Source organism: Hyperolius riggenbachi, chromosome 2 (genome assembly GCF_040937935.1).
Source record: "Hyperolius riggenbachi isolate aHypRig1 chromosome 2, aHypRig1.pri, whole genome shotgun sequence".
Lineage (NCBI taxonomy): Eukaryota > Metazoa > Chordata > Amphibia > Anura > Hyperoliidae > Hyperolius > Hyperolius riggenbachi.
The window spans coordinates 273893897-273920700 of NC_090647.1; the positions used below are offsets into that span (position 1 = coordinate 273893897).

The 26804-nt window shown below is 42.7% G+C and overlaps 1 protein-coding gene across 1 annotated transcript in view; it reads left to right on the forward strand.

Moving 5' to 3' along the window:
* BEND2 (BEN domain containing 2) overlaps nucleotides 1-20380 on the forward strand; it is a 46794-nt gene extending 26414 nt beyond the window's left edge. Inside the window, exons 8-11 of the mRNA XM_068265379.1 lie at nucleotides 4903-5024; nucleotides 6452-6683; nucleotides 14717-14920; nucleotides 18551-20380. Of these exons, the coding sequence (XP_068121480.1) occupies nucleotides 4903-5024; nucleotides 6452-6683; nucleotides 14717-14920; nucleotides 18551-18708 (716 nt within the window). The 3' untranslated portion in view covers nucleotides 18709-20380. The remainder of the gene's footprint in view (nucleotides 1-4902; nucleotides 5025-6451; nucleotides 6684-14716; nucleotides 14921-18550) is intronic.
* Nucleotides 20381-26804: the final 6424 nt, after the last annotated feature.

The window sequence follows — 26804 nt, forward strand, 5'->3', positions numbered from 1 at the left end:
ATCTTCTCTATGGTGCATAGCAAAAAGCCTTTTACGTGTCTGTGTAAGATGTTGGGACAATTTTTGGGAGGCATTGGTAGAAACCATGGGAACTGTTTGATGTACTGCTATCCAGTCTTCATTCGTCAGGGTGTAGAGATCATCTACACACTTATTGTAGCACTTGAGAGGGAATTTCTTCAGGAACAAACCCATCAATAACGTGTAACAAGAAGAGATAAACCCACTCCTTACCTTAAATTGACTAGCAAGGTTAAAAACCGGGGTCGGGTATAACCGCATGGGTTGTGTAAGATTCTGTTTACGAATCACATGAACCAATTGCGTATATTGCGTATATTGAAATAGTGGCGAGTTACTAATTTTGTAGAATTTGTTGAAATAGTTCTAATAACTGGTCAGGCGGTTTTAACTCAACAACAACAAATAACATTTGTAAAGCGCTTTTCTCCCATGGGACTCAAAGCGCATAAGCATGGCTCTGACCATCGTGGTACAGAGGAAGAATTTTATAAATCTGGAAATGCCAGGCTAAACAGGTGGCTTTTCAGTCTGGATTTGAATAGCTCCAGGGATGGTGCTGTCTTTACTGGGTGTGGCAGGGAGTTCCAAAGAGTAGGGGCAGCATGACAGAAGGCTCTATCTCCAGATTTTTTGAGGTGCACTCTGGGAGTGACCAAGTTTATAGAACTTGCTGATCTGAGGTTGTGAGAGGTGTGGTGCAGCTTCAGCAGGTCCTTCATGTATCCAGGGCCCAGATTGTGCAGGGATTTGAATGTCAGCAGTCCAATCTTGAAGAGTATTCTCCATTCTACTGGTAGCCAGTGCAGTGAGCGAAGGATCGGTGTAATGTGACAGTGGCGAGGCTAGTTTGTTAGCAATCTGGCAGCAGCATTCTGCACTAATTGCAGGCGACGCAGGTCCTTTTTGGGGAGGCCAGCATAAAGGGCATTGCAGTAGTCCAGCCGTGATGTGATGAAGGCGTGGACTAGGGTTGGAAGATCCTCTGGGGGAATCAGATGTTTAATCTTTGCAATGTTCTTCAGATGAAAGTAGGAAGATTTAACTACAGATGAAATTTGGTTTATGAAACTCAATTCCCCATCGATTAGTACGCCAAGGCTGCGCACAAGGTTGGAGCTGTTTATGTCTGAATTCCCAATCCTGATTGGTGTTGCTTTAGGATAGAGCTGTTTTGATGGCGAGTGCTGGCTTTGGACAAACAGGACCTCAGTTTTGTCAGCATTCAGTTTCAACCAGTTATCATTCATCAATGCCTGTAGCTCAGCTAAGCAAGAGTTTATTTTTGGGGTAGGGTCTGTTCCACCAGGTTTGAAGGACAGGTATAGCTGTGTGTCATCGGCGTAGCAGTGGTACGTCAGGCCATGACGTAGGATAAGTGTACCGAGTGGCAACATGTAGATTGCAAACAGCAGAGGGGATAGGATTGATCCTTGTGGCACTCCGAATTGTAGAGGTGCAGGTTTGGACATTATAGGAACTAGGGATACTCTCTGTGTTCTGTCAGTCAGGAATGATCTGAACCACTGGAGGACTGATCCACTGATGCCACAGTACTCCTGCAGTCTGTTAAGCAGGATTTCGTGGTCAACTGTATCAAAAGCCGCTGAGAGATCCAACAGGATCCAACGACTCCCTCCATAATTTGTGCGAATGAAGAAATTCCGTCTCTAGACCATTTTTTTCAGGAATTTTAAATTAAACCGCTCGGGGAATCGTGGATAACAATACAGTGAAGTGTAGCTTGTTAGTCCTTCCACACTCTGCATCAAGTGGAGTCTGTTCCAGATCTTCTGCATTAACATTAGTGTAGGTGAATTTGTCACCTTATGCCCACAAATACCAGCATCTAGAGCAGCATATATTGAACGCCCTCCTGTAAGAGAATTCAGTAAAAGTCTAGTGGAATCCATTAACCCCAGCTTCCCAACCCACTAGATGTTGTAACTGTGAAGCCAGAAAGTAAACACATGCGTTAGGTACTGCCAAACCTCCTTCCTATGTGTGTATGTGTATATGTGTGTATGTATATATATATATATATATATATATATATATATATATATATATATATATATATATATATATATATATATATATATATATATATATATATATATATATATATATATATATATATATATATATATATATATATATATATATATATATATATATATATATATATATATATATATATAATTAGCACTGTATGGGGAGAGCAGTATACAATATATAGCAGAGTATATAGTATATTTGGCCCCAGTATGGATAGTATAGTTGCCCCAGTCAGTATACCTAGTATAGTTTTCCCAGTATGGCTAGTATAGTGCCCCCCGAGTATCGCCAGTATAGTTGGCCCCAGTATAGATAGTATAGTTGCCCCGGTTAATATAACTAGTATAGTATCCCCGGTATAGCTAGAATAGTTGCCCCCCCCCCAGTATAGATAGTATAGTTTCCCCAATCAGTGTAGGTATTATAATTCTCCCCCCGAACCCCCCACCCCGGGTGGGGGGGCACCGATCATCTTACCTTCGGTGGTCTCCTTCTCCCTCTGCTATTACAGGACAGTGGGTTGCCTATCAGCGCACATACAGGTATGCGCACTGACGGGTGACCCGCTGTCCTGTCATAGCAGCGCAGCAGGCCGCTCTGACATGTGGTCTAAGTAGCGGAGGGAGAGGGAGACGGTTACAGGGGAATCAGCCACCCACCTAGATGCCAGAGCGCTGCCTATGATGTTCCCCTCCTTGCACATTGGCTTCCTACCTCTGCTCCAGCCCCACTGTGCGCGTCCATCAATCAGAGCACAGTGGGGCAGGCAAATTAAAATGAGACATGCCTCCTAGCCAAGCTCAGCTCCCATGATTAATTGCAGCATGGGACTGAACGCCGAGGCGCTCAGAGTTGGGAGCGCGGCTCCTGTAGTTTTATTCGTTTATTAAATTATTCAGATTATAAAAATAAGCATTTGGGGAGAAGAATGCCCCAGAAACTATATGTAAGGGGCACAAAAATTAAGACAAAAAAAGGTTTGTCTCGGATCCACTTTAAAGTGGACCCGAACTCTTGCACAGGACAGAATGAAAACATAGAGAAATGCACCCCGTATGTATTCAGATAGTTCAGCCTGTTTAAAGAGAACCAGAGGTGGGTTTGAAGAATATTATCTGCATACAGAGGCTGGATCTGCCTATACAGCCCAGCCTCTGTTGCTATCCCAAACCCCCCTAAGGTCCCCCTGCACTCTGCAATCCCTCATAAATCACTGCCACGCTGCTGACAAACAGCTTGTCAGAGCTGGCTGTGTTTATCTCTATAGTGTCAGTCTGCTGCTCTCCCCGCCTCCTGCAGAACTCCAGTCCCCGCCTGCATCCCTTCCCTCCCTGCTGATTGGAGGGAAGGGACGGGGCGGGGACCGGAGCAATGCAGGAGGCGGGGGAGCAGCTGAGACTGACACTACAGATGTAAACACAGCCTCACAGCATGGCTGTGATTTATGAGGGATTGCAGAGTGCAGGGGGACCTTAGTGGGGTTTGGGATAGCAACAGAGGCTGGGCTGGATAGGCAGATCCAGCCTCTGTATGCAGATAACATTCTTTAAACACACCTCGGGTTCTCTTTAATTCCCCCTCATTTGTGTCTAATGTTGTAATTTGATCCTCCCCTGTGTCACATGACTGCCTATAGCAGAGAAGCCCATTTGAAAGCACAGGCTGTAAACAATATGTCTGCTTCCATGAATCAGGAAGTAGAAACAGTGCAGATTTATTTTAAGATTTGTATCCACTGTAACAAAGAAAATATTTTTTTGTTTAACCAGTTCACCCCCAAGGGTTTTTATCCTAACGGACCAGAGCAATTTTCAGTTGTCAGCGCTCCTCCCTTTTATTCCCTAATAACTTTATTACTACTTATCACAAGAAAATGATCTATACCTCGTTTTTTTCGCCACCAATTAGGCTTTCTGTGGATAGTACATTTTGCTAAGAATTTTTTTATTCTAAATGCATTTTAATGAGAAAAACAGAAAAAAAATAAAAAAAATCATTATTTCTCAGTGTTCAGCCTTTATAGTTTTAAAATTAAACATTCTCCTGTGGATAAAACAAACACGTTTTATTTGCCCAGTGGTCCCGATAATTAAACCGTTTAGATTATGTCCCTACCACAATGTATGGCGACAGTATATTATTTTGAAATATAAGTGGTTATTTTTCTGTTTGTTCTGGCCATAATTACAAGCCCCTATGTAATAAATTAAAATTAATTTTCCCCCATAAAATATAGAATAAAAAAAGCTGAGTCCCTAAGGCAACTATTTTTTTTTTTTTTAAGCTGATTTTTTTTTTTACAAGTGTTTTTTTTTGGGGGGGAGGGTTGGAAGTGTAATTTTATTAATGATGTGTATATACTTGAAAATGTATGTATTTTGTAGATGTAATATACTTTTTGGCCACAAGATGGCGCTAGTGAACACTCATAGGACGTGTTCACTTTTTTTTTTTTTTTTTTTACACACTTTATTAAACTGTTACATTTCCTGTTTATGTGAATGGACGTAGCCGCTGTTCGCGGTCACGTCCATTCACTCCAGGCACTGCGATTGGGTAGAGGACTGTTCAGTCCTCTTCCCCAATCGCCCAGCACGGGATCCCGACGGTAATGGCGGCGGTAGCGGCGGACACACGGCGGTAGCAGCGGCGGGAATGCGCGACGTATTAAAACGTCATGTTGCTGTTAATAGCGGTAAGCATGACGTTTTAATACGTTAGGATGGCGGTAAATGGTTAAAGTTTATTATGCAGTTGTGTATCTTTTAGAGCAGAGAGGAGGTCTGAGTTCAGGTCCACTTTAAAGATACATTTGCTTTGCAGAGTTCTTGGCATCTGTATTTCCTGAATGTGATCTTGGCGAGTATGGGAAGGACTGGAAAACCTGCACAACAAATGTTAATGCCATGATTCGATGTTTACATTTAGAAACCAAAAAGAATGCTGTAAGTTTTTAAAATACGTTTTTCTGTTTTGGAAAAGAATAGATTGCTTTTTCGCATTGCATTGTTTTTTTATAAAATTGTGTCTTTTTGGTGCAGGAATTAGAATGGTTTTTTTTTTTTTTTTTTTTTTAGCAACACAATATTTTGACACTGAGTTCATCCTTAATCTCCATACGAAAAATCATTAGTGGAGTGTTAATTACTTCTGTTAGATGCCAAAAATATTGATAGGGAGGCTGGAGTTATCAGTGAAAATTCCAAGACTAGGTTTAGATGCTTAAATGAGGTTAGATAAGGAGAGTTAAAAGGAACTCAAGGTGAGAGACCTATGGAGGCTTCTATATTTATTTATTTTTAGCCGCTACATGATAGCCGCTGCTCAGCGGCATCCCCCCAGCCCCTCCGATCGCCTCAGGCGATAGGCGATCAGGAAATCCCGTTCAAAGAACGGGATTTACTGGAGGGCTTCCCCCGTCGCCTTGGCGACGGGGCAGGATGACGTCACCGACGTCGTGACGTCTAAGGGAGTCCCGATCCACCCCTTAGCGCTGCCTGGCGCTGATAGGCCAGGCAGCGCAGGGGTCTAGGGGGGGGGGGCTTTACGGCGGCGCGGATAGCGGCGATCGAGCGCGGGGCGGCAGCGATCGGTCAGCAAAAAAAAAATTACGCAAATCGACCCAGCAGGGCCTGAGAAAACCTCCTGCGCGACTTATAACGCCAAGGAGGTTAAAGGGAACCTAAACTGAGAAGGATATGGATTTTTCCTTTTAAAATACCAGTTGCCTGACTCTCCTGCTGATCCTGTGTCTCTAATACTTTCAGCCACGGCCCCTGAACAAGCATGCAGATCAGGTGCTCTGAATGAAGTCCGACTGGATTAGCTGCATTCTTGTTTCAGGTGTGTGATTCAGCCACTACTAAAGCCAACGAGATCAGCAGAAGAGTCAGGCAACTGGTATTGTTTAAAAGGAAACATCCATATGCCTCTCAGTTTAGGTTCCCTTTAAGGGACCAGATCCTGTCCGCCCTAAATGAATTAAGAGGAGAAGCGTTTTCAGTTTGGCTGTATATTTTACATGTTTTGACTACCATATTTTTCACTCAGTAAGACACGCTTTTTCTCCCCCAAAAGCAGGGAGGGGGGGAGTTTAGTCTGTGCATCTTATGGACCGAATAGTACATATTTTGTCTGGTGCCAGGTGTCTCGGGCAGATGCCTTGATGCTGCCACTTTCAGATTAAAACTCAGTCCAGGATGTTGGAAATTTGCCTGTCTAGCCATATAGTGAAGCACTAATTAACATCTACATTTGAGTGTTGGGCACAGAAACTATTCTTCAGTAGATGGGTGGTATATTTTGTGTGGTTTACTTACCTTTCTGGTGTGTTGCTTGTCCAGAGTAAAACAGACCTGTGTTTCCCTTAAAGGCAACTATTTTTTCTAATCAAACTGCTCCTCGGGCCCCTGAAGATTCTATTTGTTTGGATTCTGATGATGCAGCAGAGGAGGACAATGAGGCAGAGGTCCCGCAGGATCAGAAGGCTGCACAGAGCACCAGCTCCCTACATACTCATTTTCTGAGCAAACAGAATAATAACCTTCAAGCTGGACCTCCAAGCATAGGAACAGCAGTGAAACATCACTCTTCAGATCCTATAGGTAATCTTTCCAGTTAGAGTTCAGAACTTTACGTCATAATTCATACTGGCAGATAGAAAGGAAGGTCCGCATCAATGTCTCTTAAAAGTGCTCAAAATCTTTATTTGGGACGTATCCTCATGTCAGTTAAAACACAGCTAACATGTTTCGGGCCAGGTATTGCCCTTAATCATAGCTCAAAATCACACAAGGTCTCATCTGTTTTTATATAGGTGGTAGCAAAACAGGGTGGGGGACATAAGCCTCTCCCACTAAAGGAGGAGTTAAAACAAATATCAGTCTCCTTATATGCTGCTATCACAAACCATATATGCATGATATGTATTTTTAAAAAAAAAAAAACCATACAAGGTAAAGCATACAGTAAAAACAAAAAACAAAACAAAAAAGAACAACAACAAAGTGAGAAGCAAAAAAGCACAGCCCTTAGAATAAATCTTAATAATAAATTCATGATGTCACTAAAGCCAGGTCCCACCTGGCATTGAGGCCTCTGGGGATTCTAGTTCCAAGACGGAATATCCATAGAGCCTCCCTCTTGCGAATTATTGATAGGAGATCACCCCCTCTTTTTGGTGGAAAGACCCTCTCTATGCCCTGGAAAATAAAACCGGACATATCACCATCATGTATCTCCCGAAAATGCTTGGCTACATTTGAGATGTTTCTTGTGGACCAGGACGCTCCTAAATAGTGTTCCGCTATCCTAGCCCTAAGAGGTCTAGTGGTACAACCCACATATTGCATTGAACATAAAGTGCACGTAACCAAATAGATGACATTTTTAGTGCCGCAATTGATGAAATGTTTTAGGGGGGACCCATAACCATTCGTAAGTGACCTAACTGTTTGGGAATTTTTGTGTACTGTACAGTAATGACATGTGGGAAGAGCACACCTGTATGATCCCTTACTAGAAAGCCAAGTAGTGGCGTCCGTGTTGGAACTAAAAAGACTGGGGGACAACATGCTACCCAGTGTAGGGGCACGCCTGCTAGCAAAGCTAACGCCCCTCTGCAGGAAAGGACGTATGTCACTATCCCCCTCCAGAATTGGTAAGAACCTTTCTATAATACATTTGATGTCACGGAATTCAACACTATAATTAGTAACAAAAACTGGTTTATCCATAGATGTGGCACCTGAAGCAGAGCTACGTATCAATTGGTTTCTCGGGATTGAAAGGGCTCGCCGTTTACCCTTATTGATCATCCATCTAGGATAACCTCTGTCTCGCAGGCGACCCTCTACCACAGTAAACTCCTGCATCAAGGTGCTATCGTCCGAGCAATTCCGGCGGGCCCGCACAAACTCGCCCACCGGGATTGCCCGGACGGTGTGACCCGGGTGACAACTGTTGGCCTGAAGAGTGGAGTTACCCGCACATGTCTTCCTAAAGGTTCTGGTGCGAACCCCCCCAATGTTCGCATCACCCTCTAATGTAAGGTCCAAATAGTCAATGGTGTTCTGTTGCCAATTGTGTGTAAAGCTCAAGTTGCAACGATTGTCATTAAGGGATGTCAAAAATGCGTCTGCCGAGGATTGATCTCCCCGCCAGACAACCAAGATGTCATCAATAAACCTCCCGTACCACGCAATCCTATCCCGAAGGCGTCCCCCAGTCCCAAAGATGTGGAACTCCTCCCACCACCCCATATATAGATTAGCCAGGGATGGGGAGAACTTTGCTCCCATGGAAGCCCCACACCTCTGGAGGTAGAAGACGCCATCGAACATAAAAAAATTGCGGGTCAGGAGGTATTCAGCGGCAGCACTAATAAACACCCTGTGATCAAAAGAATAGTCTGAGTATTTTTCAAGATGATATTGTAGAGCAGTTAGGGCTAAATGATGCGGGATGCAGGAATATAAAGCTTTTACATCTATAGTGAGCCAGCTACAAGAATCGTCCCACTCAAAACAGTAATCATAGCCTCCAATTTAGAAATGTTCTCTAACATTTTCCTATTTAAATCATCATATTGTTGTAACGTATTATATTTGGACAAACTCTGCTGCAAATCCGTAATGTTAACTCTAATATCCACAAGTTTACTTTCCTCATACTTAATGATTAGTCTCATCAATTTTAAAGAACAATCAGTGAGTAACATATTCCACTCTAACCATTAAAAGCCTGCAAAATAATCAAGAGGTGGTTATTCGTAATGCAGACAAGGGGGGAGCGGTGGTTATCCTTAATAAGGCAGATTATAGAGCAGAGGCACTTAGGCAGGTTGAGGACCCCAATACATATACCCGTTTATCTAGGAACCCTACGCAAGAGTTTCAGGAACAATTGTTCAGTCTCCTTAGATATGGAGAGAATTTGGGGGTTCTGGAGCATAGATTGGCGGAATATTTGGGTGTATCCCATCCCACCATTCCTATTTTCCATCATCTTCCAAAAATACACAAACCAGGCGCTCCCCCGGAGGGTAGACCCATTGTAGCTGGCATCGGGTCCCTGGGGGAGCGCCTCAGTGATTGGGTGGACTCCATGTTACAGCCCCTAGTCAGGAGACTCCCAGGTTATCTCAAGGATTCAAGACATTTGCTTGCTAGTTTAGAGGGTTTTGAGTGGGATGATTCTTGTAGCTGGCTCACTATAGATGTAAAAGCTTTATATTCCTGCATCCCGCATCATTTAGCCCTAACTGCTCTACAATATCATCTTGAAAAATACTCAGACTATTCTTCTGATCACAGGGTGTTTATTAGTGCTGCCGCTGAATACCTCCTGACCCGCAATTTTTTTATGTTCGATGGCGTCTTCTACCTCCAGAGGTGTGGGGCTTCCATGGGAGCAAAGTTCTCCCCATCCCTGGCTAATCTATATATGGGGTGGTGGGAGGAGTTCCACATCTTTGGGACTGGGGGACGCCTTCGGGATAGGATTGCGTGGTACGGGAGGTTTATTGATGACATCTTGGTTGTCTGGCGGGGAGATCAATCCTCGGCAGACGCATTTTTGACATCCCTTAATGACAATCGTTGCAACTTGAGCTTTACACACAATTGGCAACAGAACACCATTGACTATTTGGACCTTACATTAGAGGGTGATGCGAACATTGGGGGGGTTCGCACCAGAACCTTTAGGAAGACATGTGCGGGTAACTCCACTCTTCAGGCCAACAGTTGTCACCCGGGTCACACCGTCCGGGCAATCCCGGTGGGCGAGTTTGTGCGGGCCCGCCGGAATTGCTCGGACGATAGCACCTTGATGCAGGAGTTTACTGTGGTAGAGGGTCGCCTGCGAGACAGAGGTTATCCTAGATGGATGATCAATAAGGGTAAACGGCGAGCCCTTTCAATCCCGAGAAACCAATTGATACGTAGCTCTGCTTCAGGTGCCACATCTATGGATAAACCAGTTTTTGTTACTAATTATAGTGTTGAATTCCGTGACATCAAATGTATTATAGAAAGGTTCTTACCAATTCTGGAGGGGGATAGTGACATACGTCCTTTCCTGCAGAGGGGCGTTAGCTTTGCTAGCAGGCGTGCCCCTACACTGGGTAGCATGTTGTCCCCCAGTCTTTTTAGTTCCAACACGGACGCCACTACTTGGCTTTCTAGTAAGGGATCATACAGGTGTGCTCTTCCCACATGTCATTACTGTACAGTACACAAAAATTCCCAAACAGTTAGGTCACTTACGAATGGTTATGGGTCCCCCCTAAAACATTTCATCAATTGCGGCACTAAAAATGTCATCTATTTGGTTACGTGCACTTTATGTTCAATGCAATATGTGGGTTGTACCACTAGACCTCTTAGGGCTAGGATAGCGGAACACTATTTAGGAGCGTCCTGGTCCACAAGAAACATCTCAAATGTAGCCAAGCATTTTCGGGAGATACATGATGGTGATATGTCCGGTTTTATTTTCCAGGGCATAGAGAGGGTCTTTCCACCAAAAAGAGGGGGTGATCTCCTATCAATAATTCGCAAGAGGGAGGCTCTATGGATATTCCGTCTTGGAACTAGAATCCCCAGAGGCCTCAATGCCAGGTGGGACCTGGCTTTAGTGACATCATGAATTTATTATTAAGATTTATTCTAAGGGCTGTGCTTTTTTGCTTCTCACTTTGTTGTTGTTCTTTTTTGTTTTGTTTTTTGTTTTTACTGTATGCTTTACCTTGTATGGTTTTTTTTTTAAAAAAAATACATATCATGCATATATGGTTTGTGATAGCAGCATATAAGGAGACTGATATTTGTTTTAACTCCTCCTTTAGTGGGAGAGGCTTATGTCCCCCACCCTGTTTTGCTACCACCTATATAAAAACAGATGAGACCTTGTGTGATTTTGAGCTATGATTAAGGGCAATACCTGGCCCGAAACATGTTAGCTGTGTTTTAACTGACATGAGGATACGTCCCAAATAAAGATTTTGAGCACTTTTAAGAGACATTGATGCGGACCTTCCTTTCTATCTGCCATTTTCTTTGGATCAAGCAATCCAGGGTCCAGCACTGTTTCCACTAAGTCTGCAGTGTAGCGGTGTACCTTCTTTATTGAATAATTCATACTGCACATGTAGTCACTTTGTTGCCTTGTTAAGGGAGATATTATATAAATTGGGTAGCAGGTGCTTTTCACATTTTGGGATAGGGGCCGTGCAAAGCAAGAGTAGATTTGACCCCTGTGATTCAGCAGCATCAGTGTTAGTTTGGTGTTGTACAGGCTATCAACAGAAAAAACGTTATGTTACAAGACATATGCCTCAATTCACTAAGCTTATCTCCTGTCTTTAATAACGTTTCTAGAGCTGTCACCATGGTGATAAGGCATGTAGTATTCAGGAAACATTTTACCTCAGGCAAACCTAAAGTTAACTCTTCTGTCTTTAAGTTAACTCTCCAATCCTTAAAATAACTCCAGAGTTACTTAATTAACTGCGTGTGAAAATAACTAGAGAGGAGGTCACTTAACTAGAGAGGAGGTCACTTAACTAGAGGAGGTAAGATAACTCTCTCACTGTGTGGAGGTAAGTGTTTTTTTGTTTTGTTTTTTTTCTCTTGCCTTATTATCTCCAGCATGATCTTAGTGAATTGAGGCCAATGGCCTCAATTCACTAAGATCATGCTGGAGATAAGGCAAGAGAAAACTTGCCTCCACACAGTGAGAGCGTTATCTTATCTCTTCATTCCTTAAGTTACCTCCCCCCTTAGTTATTTTCACATGCAGTTAATTAACAACCTGTCTTTAACTCTGGAGTTATTTTAAGGCTTGAAGAGTTAGGCCCCGTTCAGATTGCAGAACGCGGACTGCAACGCATGCGGACCGCAACGCGTACGAACGCACGCCATCCGCGTTCGTATGCGTTGCGTGGCTGATCCTATCACTGAAAAGTGAATGGGACAGCCAAGCGTTTTTACAAAAAATGCGTGCAGCATGCGTTCCCGGACCGCACAGGTCCGGAACGCATGCAGTGTGAACATCAGACATTGCACTCTATGCAATGTCTGATGTCGTGCGTGTCGGCCACCTGCACGCGTTTCCAAAACACGGCTGGAAACGCGTGCAGTGTGAACGGGGCCTAAACTTAGACAGAAGCGTTAACTTTAGGTTTGCCTGAGGTAAAATGTTTCCTGAATACTACATGCCTCGTCACCATGGTGATAACTATAGAAACATTATTAAAGACAGGAGATAAGCTTAGTGAATTGAGGCCTTAAGCAGCCCATACACTCAGCCGATTTTCTGGCCGACCGATCGATCGCGATCGATCGCAAATCGGTTGGCCAATCGACCGATCGACGGCCGATTTCGATGGATTTCGATGGATTTCCATCGAACTAGCAGGGTGGAAAATTTAGGTCGATCTGATGAGATTGCTTATCAGTTTGCATTGGCCTTAATGGAAATCTGATGGCAAAAAAATGCCATCAGATCGAATTTCAACAGATTTCAAACTGAAATCTATTGGAATTCTATCCTGGTAAAAAATGTTCTAAAAACGCATCAGATAGATCATCAGATGCATTTCTTATCTGTCTGCTGCCAATCTGACGAGTGTATGGGCACCTTTAGCACAGATCTCAAATAACTATTGTTTGTCAGTCCAGCACATACCTTGTTCTTCCCAGAATAGGACTGACTTTGGGCTGACTTATTGGCCCTTTTGTTCTTAGTTGATTAGCTCTGTCAGAGAAAATAGCAAATTCTGGTATGTATTCGATTTTTCTCTCCTGAGCACCTGTTTTAAGGAGATTACCAAATCCTATAGTGAATTTTAAAGGACAATTGAAGTGAGAAGAAAAAGGAAGCTGACATATTTACCAGTTGCCTGGCAGCCCTGATGATCTATTTGGCTTTTTTTTAGTGTTTGAATAACACCAGAAAAAAGCATGCAGCTAATCTAGTCAAATCTGACAATCATGTCAAACATCTGATCTGCTGCATGTTTGTTCAGGGTCTATGGCTGAAAGTATTAGAGGCAAAGGATCCGCAGCTTAGCCAGGTAACTGGTATTGCTTAAAAGGAAATAAATATGGCAGCCTCCATATCCTTCTCATTACATTTGTCCTTTAAAATGGCAGTACAGCTTACAGAAATCTGGGACATACATGAACACCATTGATCACTTTCCCAGACACTCTTTACCTGCAGCTGTCACAGTTGCTGTGTTTCCATTACATTTGTATTCCAGAGGAAATGTGGCATTCACTTGCTTTTGTCTGGAGTGGAAGGTGTGTTTTATTACTAATTCTTTTGCCTTTGGAGATGTGCAAGAAGGAGATGGAAACTTCAAGCACATCCAATCATATATGCATACACATTAATTAGCTGCTTACGCATCTTTAAAGTATACCTGACCCGGGGCAAAATTATCTAAAGTAAGCACTCTATTAAAAGGAAGTTGATAGGACGGAACACCGCGGCAAGCCTGCCTCTTCCTGTCTGAAAATTTTGACTTCAGCATGAAGTCAGATTTTTCAAGGAGTAATTACAGAGCCAGGGGAATGATGAGAGGAACAGACAATGCTTAGAATTATGTAGATCCAGCATGAGCATACCTCTATGCTTACCTTGGACTTGGTCAGGTATACTTTAAAGAGAGACTGAAGCGGAAAAAAATATGATATAATGATTTGTGTGTGTAGTAAGCTAAGAAATAAAACATTAGGAGCAGAGACGTTAGTCTAATTTTGTTTTCCAATACAGGTAGAGTTAAGAAACTCCAGTTGTTATCTATGCAAAAGAGCCATTGAGCTCCATGACTTTCAGGGCCCGTTTCCACTTGTGCGATGGGAATCGCCGCGGTAAAAATTTGCATGCGGATGCAAATTTCACATGCGGTTATATGCGAATTTTCATGTGAATTTGCATACGGTTTCGCATGGATGACGATGTATGCAAATTTAACCATGGCAGTGCCTGTGTGCTTTTCCATTGATTCCATGCAAAGTCGTATGCGTATTCGCATGAAAATTCGCATACCAATACCGCATGCCAATTCCCTATTAAATACATTGTATGCGATTTGCATAGCGGTATGCGGTATGCAAATTCTGATGGCTCTGCCGTGCAGATTTTTTCTGCACAGAAAAACGCAAAGGAATACTGACAAGTGGAAACAGTCTCATCCACTTGTATTGGCTATGCGAATTCGCGTGCGGCAAACGCATGCGAATTCGCGATAGTGGAAACAGGCCCTCAAATTCGCAGAGAATTCTGTCTTCTGTAGCTTGTTCTCTCAACTGTCAGTCACTGTATTTTCTTTTTCTCTGCAGAGGACAGTTCAAAGGTTCACTGATCTGCTCTGTAAAATCATTTAGAATGCTGAGTAGTGTATAAAATATTAGAGAATGATGCAATGTTATAAAAAAAAAAAACTATATAACTGAAAATTAAAAATATGAGACCAGTTTCTTTGTTACTAATGTTCTAGTAATTATCCGTACTACACAACCAATTCATTATATCATAATATTTTTTTCCGCTTCAGTGTCTCTTTAAGAAAATCGCCTCTACTGTGCTTTTATTTGTTGTAACAGGTGTTCTTATGTTTGCTGTTTAGAGTGTTTTGGTGAACCCTGGAGGAATGTGCAGTTACCGTTCTCAGTGATCTATATAGGCAAAGGAAAGCCCCGTCCAGAGCTGTCTGCTAGATATTTGATCAGACATCTTTTCCCAGAGGATATATTAGTGAAAAGCAATGTATATGGAAACCTGGAACGTGGTGTTTTGCCTTTAGACTCCAACAGGATTGGTGCTCTAAGAGGTTAGTATCTTTCACCCTGTTGCGCTATTCACAATGCCATCATAATCACTGGAGTGCAGGTAACATTGATTAGCATAATTAACATCTAGAGTGTAGATGCTATATACACTGCTCAAAAATAAAGAAATAAAGTGAGCACTTAAACAACACAATGTAACTCAAAGTCAATCAAACATCTATCCACTTAGGTAGCAATGCTGATTGACAATCAATTTCTCATGCTGTTGTGCAAATGGAATAGACAACAGGTGGAAATGGGCAGTTAGCAAGACATCCCTAATAAGAGTGGTTCTGGCTGATGTTTTGGTCACTTTTCAATGCTGGCGGTGCTTTCTGTCTAGTGGTAGCATGAGACGGAGTCTACAATCCACACAAGTGGCTCAGGTAGTGCAGCTCATTCAGGATGGCACATCAATGTGAGCTGTGGCAAGAAGGGTTGCTGTGTCTGTCAGCGTAGTGTCCAGAGCATGGAGGCGCTACCAGGAGACAGGCCAGTACATTAGGAGACGTGGAGGAGGCCGTAGGAGGGCAACAACCCAGCAGCAGGACTGCTACCTCCGGCTTTGTGCAAGGAGGACCAGATGGAGCACTGCCAGATCCCTGCAAAATGACCCCCAGCGGGCCACAAATGTGCATGTCTGCTAAACGGTCAGAAACAGACTCCATGAGGGTGGTATGAGAGCCTGAAGTCAACAGGTGCAGGTTGTGCTTAAAGCCCAACACCATGCAGGGCATTTGCCATAAAACACCAAGATTGGCAAATTCGCCACTGGTGCGATTCACAGATGGAGGCAGGTTCACACTGAGCACATGACTGAGTATGGAGACGCTGTGGAGAACGTTCTGCTGCCTGCAACATCCTCTGGCATGACCGGTTTGGCAGTGGGTCAGTAATGGTGTGACGTGGAATTTCTTTGAGGGGCCGCACTGCCATCTATGTGCTTGCCAGAGGTAGTCTGACTGCCGTTAGGTACCGAGATGATATCCTCAGACCCCTTGTGAGTTCATATGCTGGTGCGGTTGGTTCTGGGTTCCTCCTAATGCACAACAATACTAGACCTCATGTGGCTGGAGTGTGTCAGCAGTTCCTGCAAGATGAAGGCATTGATGCAATGGACTGGCCTGCCCTTTCCCCAGACCTAAATCCAATGGAGCACATCTGGGACATCATGTCTGCTCCATCCACCAACACCACGCTGCACCACAGACTGCCCAGGAGTTGGTGGATGCTTTAGTCCAGGTCTGGGAGGAGATCCCTCAGGATACCATCTGCCACCTCAGGCTGAAGTTATTTTCTTAAAACAAGATAACATGAGGTTGAGTAGTGTGTGTAGCCTCCACATGACTGTATGACCTCCCTACAATGCCTGGGCATGCTCCATGCCCAGGAATTGTAGGGAGGTCATACAGGCATGTGGAGGCTACACACACTACTCAACCTCATTTTGTCTTGTTTTAAGGACATTACATCAGCCTGTAGTGGTTTTTTCCACTTTAATTTTGATTTGACTCCAAATCCAGACCTCCAGGGGTTGATAAATTTGATTTCCATTGATAATTTTTGTGTGATTTCGTTGTCAGCACATTCAACTATGTAAATAATGAAGTATTTAATAAGAGCATTTCATTTACTCAGATCTAGGGTGTATTATTGTTGTGTTCCCTTTATTTTTTTGAGCCGTTTATATTGAACCTTAAAGACTTGTGGGGATGTGACTGCAAGAGCGTTTTTATCACTAGTGATTTGAAAAGCTCCCGCTAATGCAATGCTATGGGTTATTTTTATAAAATCACATTGATCATAGCATTACGTTAGCAAGAGCTTTTAAAATCACAGGCGCTTAGAAAAAGCTCTTGCAGTGTGAACCAGTTTTAACCTCTTTGCCGGTATGGACGAGCTCAGCTCGCCAAGGAGGATTGCTCAGCCCCTGGATTGACTTTTTACTTTTTTTTTTTCAGAACATGTAGCTAGCACTTTGCGAGCTACATGTTCTGTCCGATCACCGCCGCTACCCGCTAAAGGGGCTGTATATATTTAACAAAAACGGTAATGCGTACTTATGTACGCATTACCCGGAATGCCAGGGAGGTTAAAGCAATGCCACCTTCTGGCCCCAACAGAATGCAAACAAACCAACCATGCTGTAATAAACTAAGGGGCTGACATTGAGCAGTAATAAGGCAGCAAAATGTATTTTCAAAGCATTTGTATTTAATTTATCACTGTGTTTTGGTACAGCATTTATAAAACCGCAATAGCATCGCCATGATGTGATTTACCACAGTGATTGCCTCATGGAATGGTTGTGCCTTGTACAAACAAACATGGAAAAAATAGTATGAAACGGAAATAATTTTTGCCATTATACCCTGAAATGTATAGGGATAACTGAAGGAATGTTTGTTGTTGTTGCTTCAACCTTAATGGATCTCACAGGCTTGTATAGATGCTCAGCCTCTCACCTCCCACCCTTCTCCGCAGACCTCCTCTCAAGTATATGGAGGATGTGGTTTTGGCAAGTGTTGTGTGGTGGCAACGTGGTGGAGAAGGCGGTGATAGAAGTGCACCAATTAGGAATGAGGCGGACTTCAAGTACTTCAGGCTCCATGTCCGGCCTGCCAGATAGTGGTGGAGCCTTGTGAAATGGGCTTCAAAGGACACCTGAACTGAGGGATATGGATGCTGCCATGTATACCAGTTGCCGGGGTAGTCCTGCTGATCTCTTTGGCTGAAGTAGTGTCTGAATCGCACACCTGAAACAAGCATGTGGTTAATCGGGTCAGACTTGAGTCAGAGACATTTGATCTGCTTTCTTGTTCAGGGTCTATGGCTAAGCATATTAGAAACACAGGCTCAGCAAGACAGCCAGGCATACTGCATTGTTTAAAAGGGAATAAATATGTCAGCCTCCATGTCCCTCCCAATTCAGGTGTGTTTTAAAGAGAACCCGAGGTGTGTTTAAAGAATGTTATCTGCATACAGAGGCTGGATCTGCCTATACAGCCCAGCCTCTGTTGCTATCCCAAACCCCCCTAAGGTCCCCCTGCACTCTGCAATCCCCCATAAATCCCAGCTGTGCTGTGAGGCTGTGTTTACATCTGTAGTGTCAGTCTCGGCTGCTCCCCCGCCTCCTGCATAGCTCCGGTCCCTGCCCCCATCCCTTCCCTCCAATCAGCAGGGAGAGAAGGGATGCAGGCGGGGACCGGAGTTCTGCAGGAGGCGGGGAGAGCAGCAGACTGACACTATAGAGATAAACACAGCCAGCTCTGACAAGCTGTTTGTCAGCAGCGTGGCTGTGATTTATGAGGGATTGCAGAGTGCAGGGGGACCTTAGGGGGGTTTGGGATAGCAACAGAGGCTGGGCTGTATAGGCAGATCCAGCCTCTGTATGCAGATAACATTCTTCAAACCCACCTTGGGTTCTCTTTAAGATTAAGAGATTTAGGCTGGTGAAGAGTACTTCCAAGAATAGTAGTAATAGAAAACTGTGACAAGAACTTATTGGTTGCATTTATGGCACAACAATGAACAGCTGGATTCCCTACAGATAATGCCTCTCTTTAATTTTACTTTTCCATGTCTCTGTCCATTTTATGCAGTTTGATATAGTTGTTTTTTTTTCCTTGCAGACTTCCTTCAGATGAATTACCCAATGTTTGATTTGAAGGAATGTGGTCATGACTGGAAAGCCTGTGTGGCAGCAATCAATAGTACCATACGTAGCCTACGCCATGATCAGAAAAAGGCAACGTTACATACTCGGAAAAACACCTCCCTTGGCAGCTGAAATCCCAGGGCATGGTTGCTTCGAGGTCCTATTAACGCGTTTGATGCTGAGAGTTTGTCTTATTTTGACTGCTTTCTATTGAATGATTTCTTGTCTGTGCCAGGATGTGCCTTTGTCTACTGAACAAATGTTTCTACTGAAGCAATGTCACTGACTACTTTGGAATACTGTCCAGTACAGGACTGTTAAACCACATTTTCACTGATTTTATATTGTCAGAGCTTTACCAATGGTTATCATCTCAGAATTTAATGCTACATTAATATGGTTTTATTTTCCACTAATTATTGGTTACTATGTCATATATTCCCAGAATATAGTTTTGTTTTATTTTATTGCTGTGAATTCATTTCTTACTTAGCTACAAATAGGATGCTCTGTAACATTGTGGTGGTTTTTGTTTTTAAGGGCTTATTCACACTTGCATTGTGCAATGCTTAGCAGTACATCGTGACTCACATTGCATTCAAATGTGTTGCTTCGAGTGCTTAGGACTCCGTGCTTGTCCAGCCAGATAGTTTTGAAGCCATGTGAAATGGGCTTTAAAGGACACCTGAACTGTGATTGATATGGAGGCTGCCATGTTTATTTCCTTTTGAACAATACTTAGCAGTACATCATGGCTCGCATTGCATTCAGATTTGTTGCCAGTCAGCTCCAATAGATATGCTTTGTATTACATATCTCCAGCACCACTACTTCTGTGTCTGCCCGGTGTGCTTTAGCTAGACCATCCAGTTTTTCAACTGGTAAGCAACAATGTAATATACTGTACAGCGCTCCTTTACTACAATTTATACCATGAAACAAGCTCCAATACACTATTGAAGAGGCGTTACAACATATTACAATAGATAAATCTCAGCAGTGTGGCGTGAACTAGAACCACGGAAACAGATTGCACAATGCAGCTACATGCTGGGCCGCATCTGTAGGTGTGAACAGACGCTTAATTAAGCTGCCACGTTTTGAGTGTGTGTGTTTTTTGTTTGATTTTGTTTTCTTTTATCCTTTATCTTTTCAATTTGCAAACCAGCACATGTGTATGCATAATTAACTATGTAATACTAGAGCACCATTAATTGTTTGTGTGAAGTCCTACTTTGACATTTCTTGTCTTAACTGATGAGTTAGATTGTAATAACCTACTGGTGGTATTTTATTACTTGGGGTTGATTAACTGAAGGAGATGGACAGTGAAGCAAGCCTGTGTGTGTGAATATCCAGTCATTTAGTGAAATCCCTGTTTTTTCTTAGGTCTTACTCCTTTACACAGTTTTTTGTGTTTTTAGAAATGATCTTTTAGAAATTGTTCTTGAATAAATAAAAATCAAGAACTGAAGATCTAAGTTGAGATCTTGACAAGTGGCAGAGTGAACAACATTTAGGACAGTTGAACTGTGATAGTGGAGTATGAGAGCTATTCTGTAACATAAAGCCTGCCCAGAGTTATCACTGTACAGAACCACAGCATAAGTATCCCAAGTCACCATAGATACATTTTGCATCGGGTGCAGTTTGTATAGCAATGCAGATAATTTGCAGAAGGCTTAGATGGCATTATATTGTATTAGCTGGTACAGTAGTAGAAGCATCACTAAGTGGCCGAGATGATTCAAAGGCCTGGTGCACACCAGAGGAATTTTTCTGAGCGTCTTGAGTTTTTAAATCTGCTGCTAATGTTATCCTATGTGTCTGTGCACACTGGAGCAATGAGGTTTTGTAAAAAACCCCATAGCATTACATTGGGAAGAGCTTTTAGAGGTTTCAAAAGCTCTTCCCAATGTAATGCTATGGGGTTTTTTACAAAACCTCATTGCTCCAGTGTGCACAGACACATAGGATAACATTAGCAGCAGATTTAAAAACTCAAAACTCTTATAAAAACTCCTCTGGTGTGCACCAGGTCTGAATGTGGAAAAAATCCTTTTATTGCACAATGCATGGCAATTATGTTGGGTCTTTTTTTAGTATTGTTTACTGAAGTCGAAAAATAGGTGATCCTCCTAAACCTGAATTAAAAAAAAAAAAATTACAACTACGTAGCAATAATTCATTACCTTTGCCTGGGACATAGAAAACAGTAGTGAGGCTTGCTGAAAGACTAGGGAAATAGCATTTGTGCTATCACAGTCACTTGCATGCATGCATCCACTGCATAAACTTCTTTTCTTTAAAGTGGATCCGAGGTGAACTTTTACTCATTGCATAATTGTGTTCCTTTCATATTGTTTATAGGGCATTCCTCAAGTCAAATACTTTTTTGTTTTTGTTTTAATACTCTAATTCCCAATAAACTAAATAAACCAAGCCCACAGGTTTTCAGAGAGCCTTGGCAGTAGCAAGGGCTCATGGGAGCTCAGTCTGGGCAGGAGGAGGAGGAGGTGTTACTAGCCACTGATTTCAGAGGCAGAGGGGAGGAGGAGGGGGATTAGATTTTTTGCTCAAGATACAGATAAGCCTGCCTCTGTGTAATGTTTACAAACAACATGGCTGCTGTCATTGTATCACATGAAGAAATAATCATTTTCTATTAAAGCGGTTTGCAGCTAGATTTGCTGTGTAAACTGTCTAAACTTTAGATAAGATATATAGGCAAGTTACTTGTTATAGTTAGTTTTTCATCTCGGATCCGCTTTAAATAAAGGCAGGATTTGCTGGTTTCATTTTAAAAATGAACTTTGCGAGGCGGAGCACACATGTGACTGCAGCAGCGCAAATTCCTTTCAGCAACCCACATTATTGTCAATGATCTTTAGTAAATCCAAGCCAGGTTTGTGGTATGGCTTAGTTCTCCTGTGGTCCCTGGTACTGCGTAACCTTGGTGATTTAGGGTTTCTAGGAGTCCACACGCATAGCATATCATCTTCATACTGATGTCTGGAAGCTCAGGTGCTTGCTCTTGACTTTGCTTTTTATTTTATCTTTTTTTAATTAATTTTTTTACAATTCCCCTATCCATACATGGATATTTGGAGAACATACTAGCTGACTTTTTACTGCATGTCTCCTTTAGTAACTCAAACCCATTTAGTAGTAATAATCTCTTCACGGGTCAGTAGTAGTGTCACTGTTATATTTTATATATTATTATATTATATAGTATAATAAGCTCCTTCTTGAGATGAGATAGTTCAGTGACATTTATAGATCTCTATCCAGGATAGTGGAAAAGGAGATGGGGGAGGTAAGTGGTGTCCTTGTTTGAGTGATGGTTTTGGGAAGTTTGCGAGTATTATGGTAGTGAAAGGTTGTACTGGGAAGGTATAAAGCAGCACTGGTGATCTGAGGACTTGTTGTTCAGACCTTGCATAGTAAGAAATAGTAATAAAAAAACTAGCTGTATTCCTACCTGTGGTTGATGCTTTTAGATTACAGTAATAAAACTGAGCTGAGGTGGCTGATCTGCTCTGCCACGCCGGATTTTCTAAAACAGCCCTACGTGTGAAGGAAGCTGCTCCATCATACGCCCTCATTGATTGTCCCTCCATAGCAACAGACAGGCTAGTGATATATGGAACTCAGCCACAAACTGTCACTGGAGGAATCACGCCCAGATCCCTGCCAGGCAACAGAAATTGTAGGTCTGTACTTCACTTTACGCTCTCATAAACTGTCCTTCAGGTTGTCAGGATTTCCTTAACTTGCTGTTTATCAGACAAGGGTAGTTCATTGAGATGACAGATTTCTAGCTTAAGGCTCATGCTTCAGGTAGAACCCAGCCATTCACAGACAGCCTGTGGAAATATCAGAGTAATCGGCTAAAGCGTAGACATATCAATTGTTTTTCCTCTTTCCCTTCCCTCCCCTAGTATGCTCCCACTGAAGTCCTGATGGTGTGTTTGCAAACTTGCTGCTGCAACATCCATAGTAATGCAGTTAGAGTGTACCAGCAAGAATAAGGGAGCACTAGGTGAGTTCTTCAGGAACAGTGGAAGTGAAGTGAGTGTACTTCTACATTCCCGCCTGACCTACTTATTCAGTGGAAAACCAGCTAGCCTATGTTACAAGGCTTTATCAGATAGTTCCTCAGTCTTGTAGAAAGTTGGAAGACAAATGAGGGCATATAACCAGACATTGGAAACCAGTAGGGATAAAATGCTGCATTTCAGCCTGCTGCAGTTCTTATATCTTGCTGCATTTCCTGTTCCAGGATTGTGAAGTGTTTATGGTGGAGTTGTGCTTCTGTAGCTGGAGTACATGGGGAAAATGGTATGTACAATATGTTTGTGTAATCCTATTCAAGGGTGGTTACGTTTAACAGATTGCCACCTTTGATATATTTTTTTTATTAAGCAGATTACACCTTTAAGATGGCCATATTTTTGTAAAGACCATCTGCCTTTGTACACTGGTGATCTGAACTTTGATCACCTCCTTTATTTACCTTGAAATGGCAATCTGCTTATGCATTCACTTAAATGAAGTAGTGGTCGCCATGCTGACTGTTACATTTCTGTAAAATAAGTACTGGTATGCTTCCCATTGATTTGTGTTGTGGTGGCATTGCAACCACTACTTTTTCACATGGTGGTCTGTGACTAGCTGGAGAAAAGGGTCCTTGAACACTGTTTTACATAGCAGCCTATCACGATGATCAGGCTGAAGGAAAAATAATACATATGGCAATCTCTACTACTGTTTGGTGAGTGTCACATTAATGTTGATCCCTTGCTGAAGTGGTCATCATTTTAGTTGATAGCCCCCTATGTGTAAAGTGGAGGATAGAGTGTGTAATCTTTGTTGGAAAAACTGTGAGTATGTACATTCTGGTTTGATAAGCTTACAGTGAATGTATTTGTAATTGGTGACTTGCAGAGCGAGCAGAAGAGTGACTGTTCCATAGTTACTTGACTGCAGGTGCTATCGCTCCCTGAGTAACTACAGTCTGCTTTGCTCTCTACCCCTCCCTTCAGTGTCACTGTTGAAAGGGGGGGGGGGGTGGATAGCAGATCAGATACAGGCGATCTGAGGAGGAGGATAGCACCTGTGCAGACAAGTAACTATGGAACCACCACTCCACCGCAAGCTCTGCAACCCTGCCCCTAGCCCTCCTACCGCCAGTATCCTACGCATTTGGGGTTTACCCGCAACTCTAGCCTAGAGTATGGGCTTAGAGTATAGGCAGTATGAAGAGCAGTAATATGAGCGCGTGGTATGTGTATATGGAAATTTATGGCTGGCGGTATGTGTGATGTGGGATATTGTGCCTATGTTGGGTGGGGTGTTTGGGTAGCAGGATTTTGAATGGATATTACAGATGAAAATTTGTAAACCCTTGTTTAGAAGAACAGATTAGAATCCTCTTCCACATTGTCAAGGTCCTTTTTGTTTTTAGTAGCATTCTATTCAGTTTGTAAGTCTAGTTATATCTCTTTAACGATGGAGGTTCTCATTCTCTCTCATTTGCAAATTAACAGATCGCAGGAAAATGCTAGTTGTGTAGCACATTATTTATATTATAGCCCCTTGTGGCGTTTTAAGCTATTCTTTTATGGCAAAGGGTGAAAATTGTAATGCTAAAATAAACCTTACTGAAGCGTGCTATTTGTATACAGGAGGTTTGAAAATATGATAGTGTTGTATTTAATATATTGTGACTTCTGCAGGGATTTTTCATATATTTTTTGTTAGACTCTTCAGTGCAGATCATCAACTAAAGTATGTAAAGATGCTATAACAAATGTGAACTTTTGTAACATATTTTTGAATAAAAGGAAATGTATGATGTAATGTTTTAGATCATTTTGACAGCAGGTCAATTTCTCTTAAGATGTTTTCCTCACTCAGCTGTATATCCCTATTGTTTTGTACACATATACAAATGTATATTAAAATTGCATTGATTTGTCTTCTCCATCTCGAGACTGCTTATTTTTATCCCTATCTGTAATGTCAATTGTTGTATATTCTCTCTGTGGCGCTGCAATACTTCTTATTTTACTACAATTTCCAGTATCGTGATCTCCCGCCACACCAAGGTATGGGATGCACTGAACATTCACCTGAGGAGAAATTGGCTGAATTCCCAAACCTGAGAACTGCATTAATTTGAAACAAATGTCACTGAGGCATTCCCAAGCTAAGATGACATCAGGGGGCTAATCTTCAAGAGGGGAACATAAATCTTCCATGTCACTCGTGCAAAGCATCCTTGTCCCATGTCATATACCAAGTACAAAAGAAGCAAAAATCCTCCAATTCGCCCTCACAAAGCAGCCTTGTCTTATGTCAAGTACAAAGGGCCAATCCCTCATCCCCGAGACCAAAATATGGTAGGAGACACCTATAGTATAATCTGGAAGCCTTGTTTAATAAGTGTGCCTCAGATATACCCCTCCTATTCCCTTCCCCCAAGGTTTAATTACTATAGGGGTATATAAGTAGGAAGTGAGTTCCGCACAATGTAGGTAGAGTCGAAATACCTTTATTGGATCAAACACATGACAGGCTAAAATCCATCACCACACGCTGACATGTTTCGGGCGTTACACGCCCGAAACATGTCAGCGTGTGGTGATGGATTTTAGCCTGTCATGTGTTTGATCCAATAAAGGTATTTCGACTCTACCTACATTGTGCGGAACTCACTTCCTACAAATTTGTACTTGGGGTCCAAGCAACCCAGTTTCCTGCACTGTCGGTGGACGGAGGTTTGTGAGCGGATTTCCACCTACTTCGGTATATAAGTACCCTTAACCATTCCTACTAGTAGTAAAATGCATATTGTTCTCTTCTTTTTTAGTGGAGAGTGCCATGGCTCCTTAAAGTGAACCTCCGCCGGACTAAAAATCTACTCAGCAGAACTGAAAGGCTTGATGTTTCTTTAACAGTTTCACAGCATCAGAACTGTGTTTTTCTTACCAAAGCATCATTTTTAGCTGCATTTTTTGCTAAGCTCCACCCATCAAAGAAATGCTGTGCAGAGCATGATGGGATTTCCTATGTTGTTGTTCACGTTGCCTAGCAACTGGGAGATGTGCTCAGGACACAGGACAGTTGGAACTGTGTCTCATGCTCCCTGTCACCTCATTTCAACCAAAAAGATGGCTGCCATCATGAAATCAAACATTTGCCTGTTCTTTTAAAACAGTGTGGGTAAGAGATTATATTACCTATCTTTTTTAATTAACATAACTAATGTAACTTAATGTCAGTATGTTTGTTTAGGCTGGAGTTCCTCTTTAAGTAGTGACTTGTGGCAGTCCGTAGTCCTTTGCACAATGTGGCCTGAGCAGGATGTCCAATCATGACCTCTAGGACATACTAGGCACAATGGAGTAAAGAGGTGCTTAGATGTGAATAAAGGGTGAGGTGGCTAACCTCAAAGAACTCAGTCTCCTAAGACAAAAAAAATATATTTATATTTGTTTTTATAGATATATCAGCACAGGCAACGTGGTTCATGGGTCAAAGCCTGCTTCCTTAGGCCAGTAACAGTGCTAGAATATACAAGCCACAGAACATCAATGCCACCACTGAGGAAATCTAACAGACATGCCCACCTGTGCCAAGGCTCCCAGCAGCAATAGCACCTTGTGTATATTAGTTTTATTCTGCTTTAATTGGGGATGCTTTTAAAGAGAGTCTAAAGCGAGAATAAATCTCGCTTCAGACCTCATAGATAGCAGGGGCATGTGTGCCCCTTCTAAAACGCTGCTATCCCGCGGCTTAACGGGGGTCCCTGATCCCCCAAATCTCCTCGGTGCAGCGGGGGAGCGCTTCCTGGTTGGGGCAGGGCTAACCACCGCAGCCCTGCCCCACGTGCGTCTGTCAGCGCGTATCTCCGCCTCTCCCCCGCCCCTCTCAGTCTTCCTTCACTGAGAGGGGCGGGGGAGAGGCGGCGATGCGCCGCTGATAGACCCGACTGGAGGCAGGGCTGCAGCCGTTAGCCCTGCCTCCAGGAAAAGAAGATTTATGACCAAGTCTACGATCAACGATTGCGGGATGGGTTTGGGGGTGAAGGGACCCCCGTTTAGCGGCACGATAGTGGCGGTTTAGCAGGGGCACGCGTGCCCCTGCTAACTATCAGCTCTGAAGCGAGATTTATTCTCGCTTCAGAGTCTCTTTAACACTGAATACATTTCATCTGACAT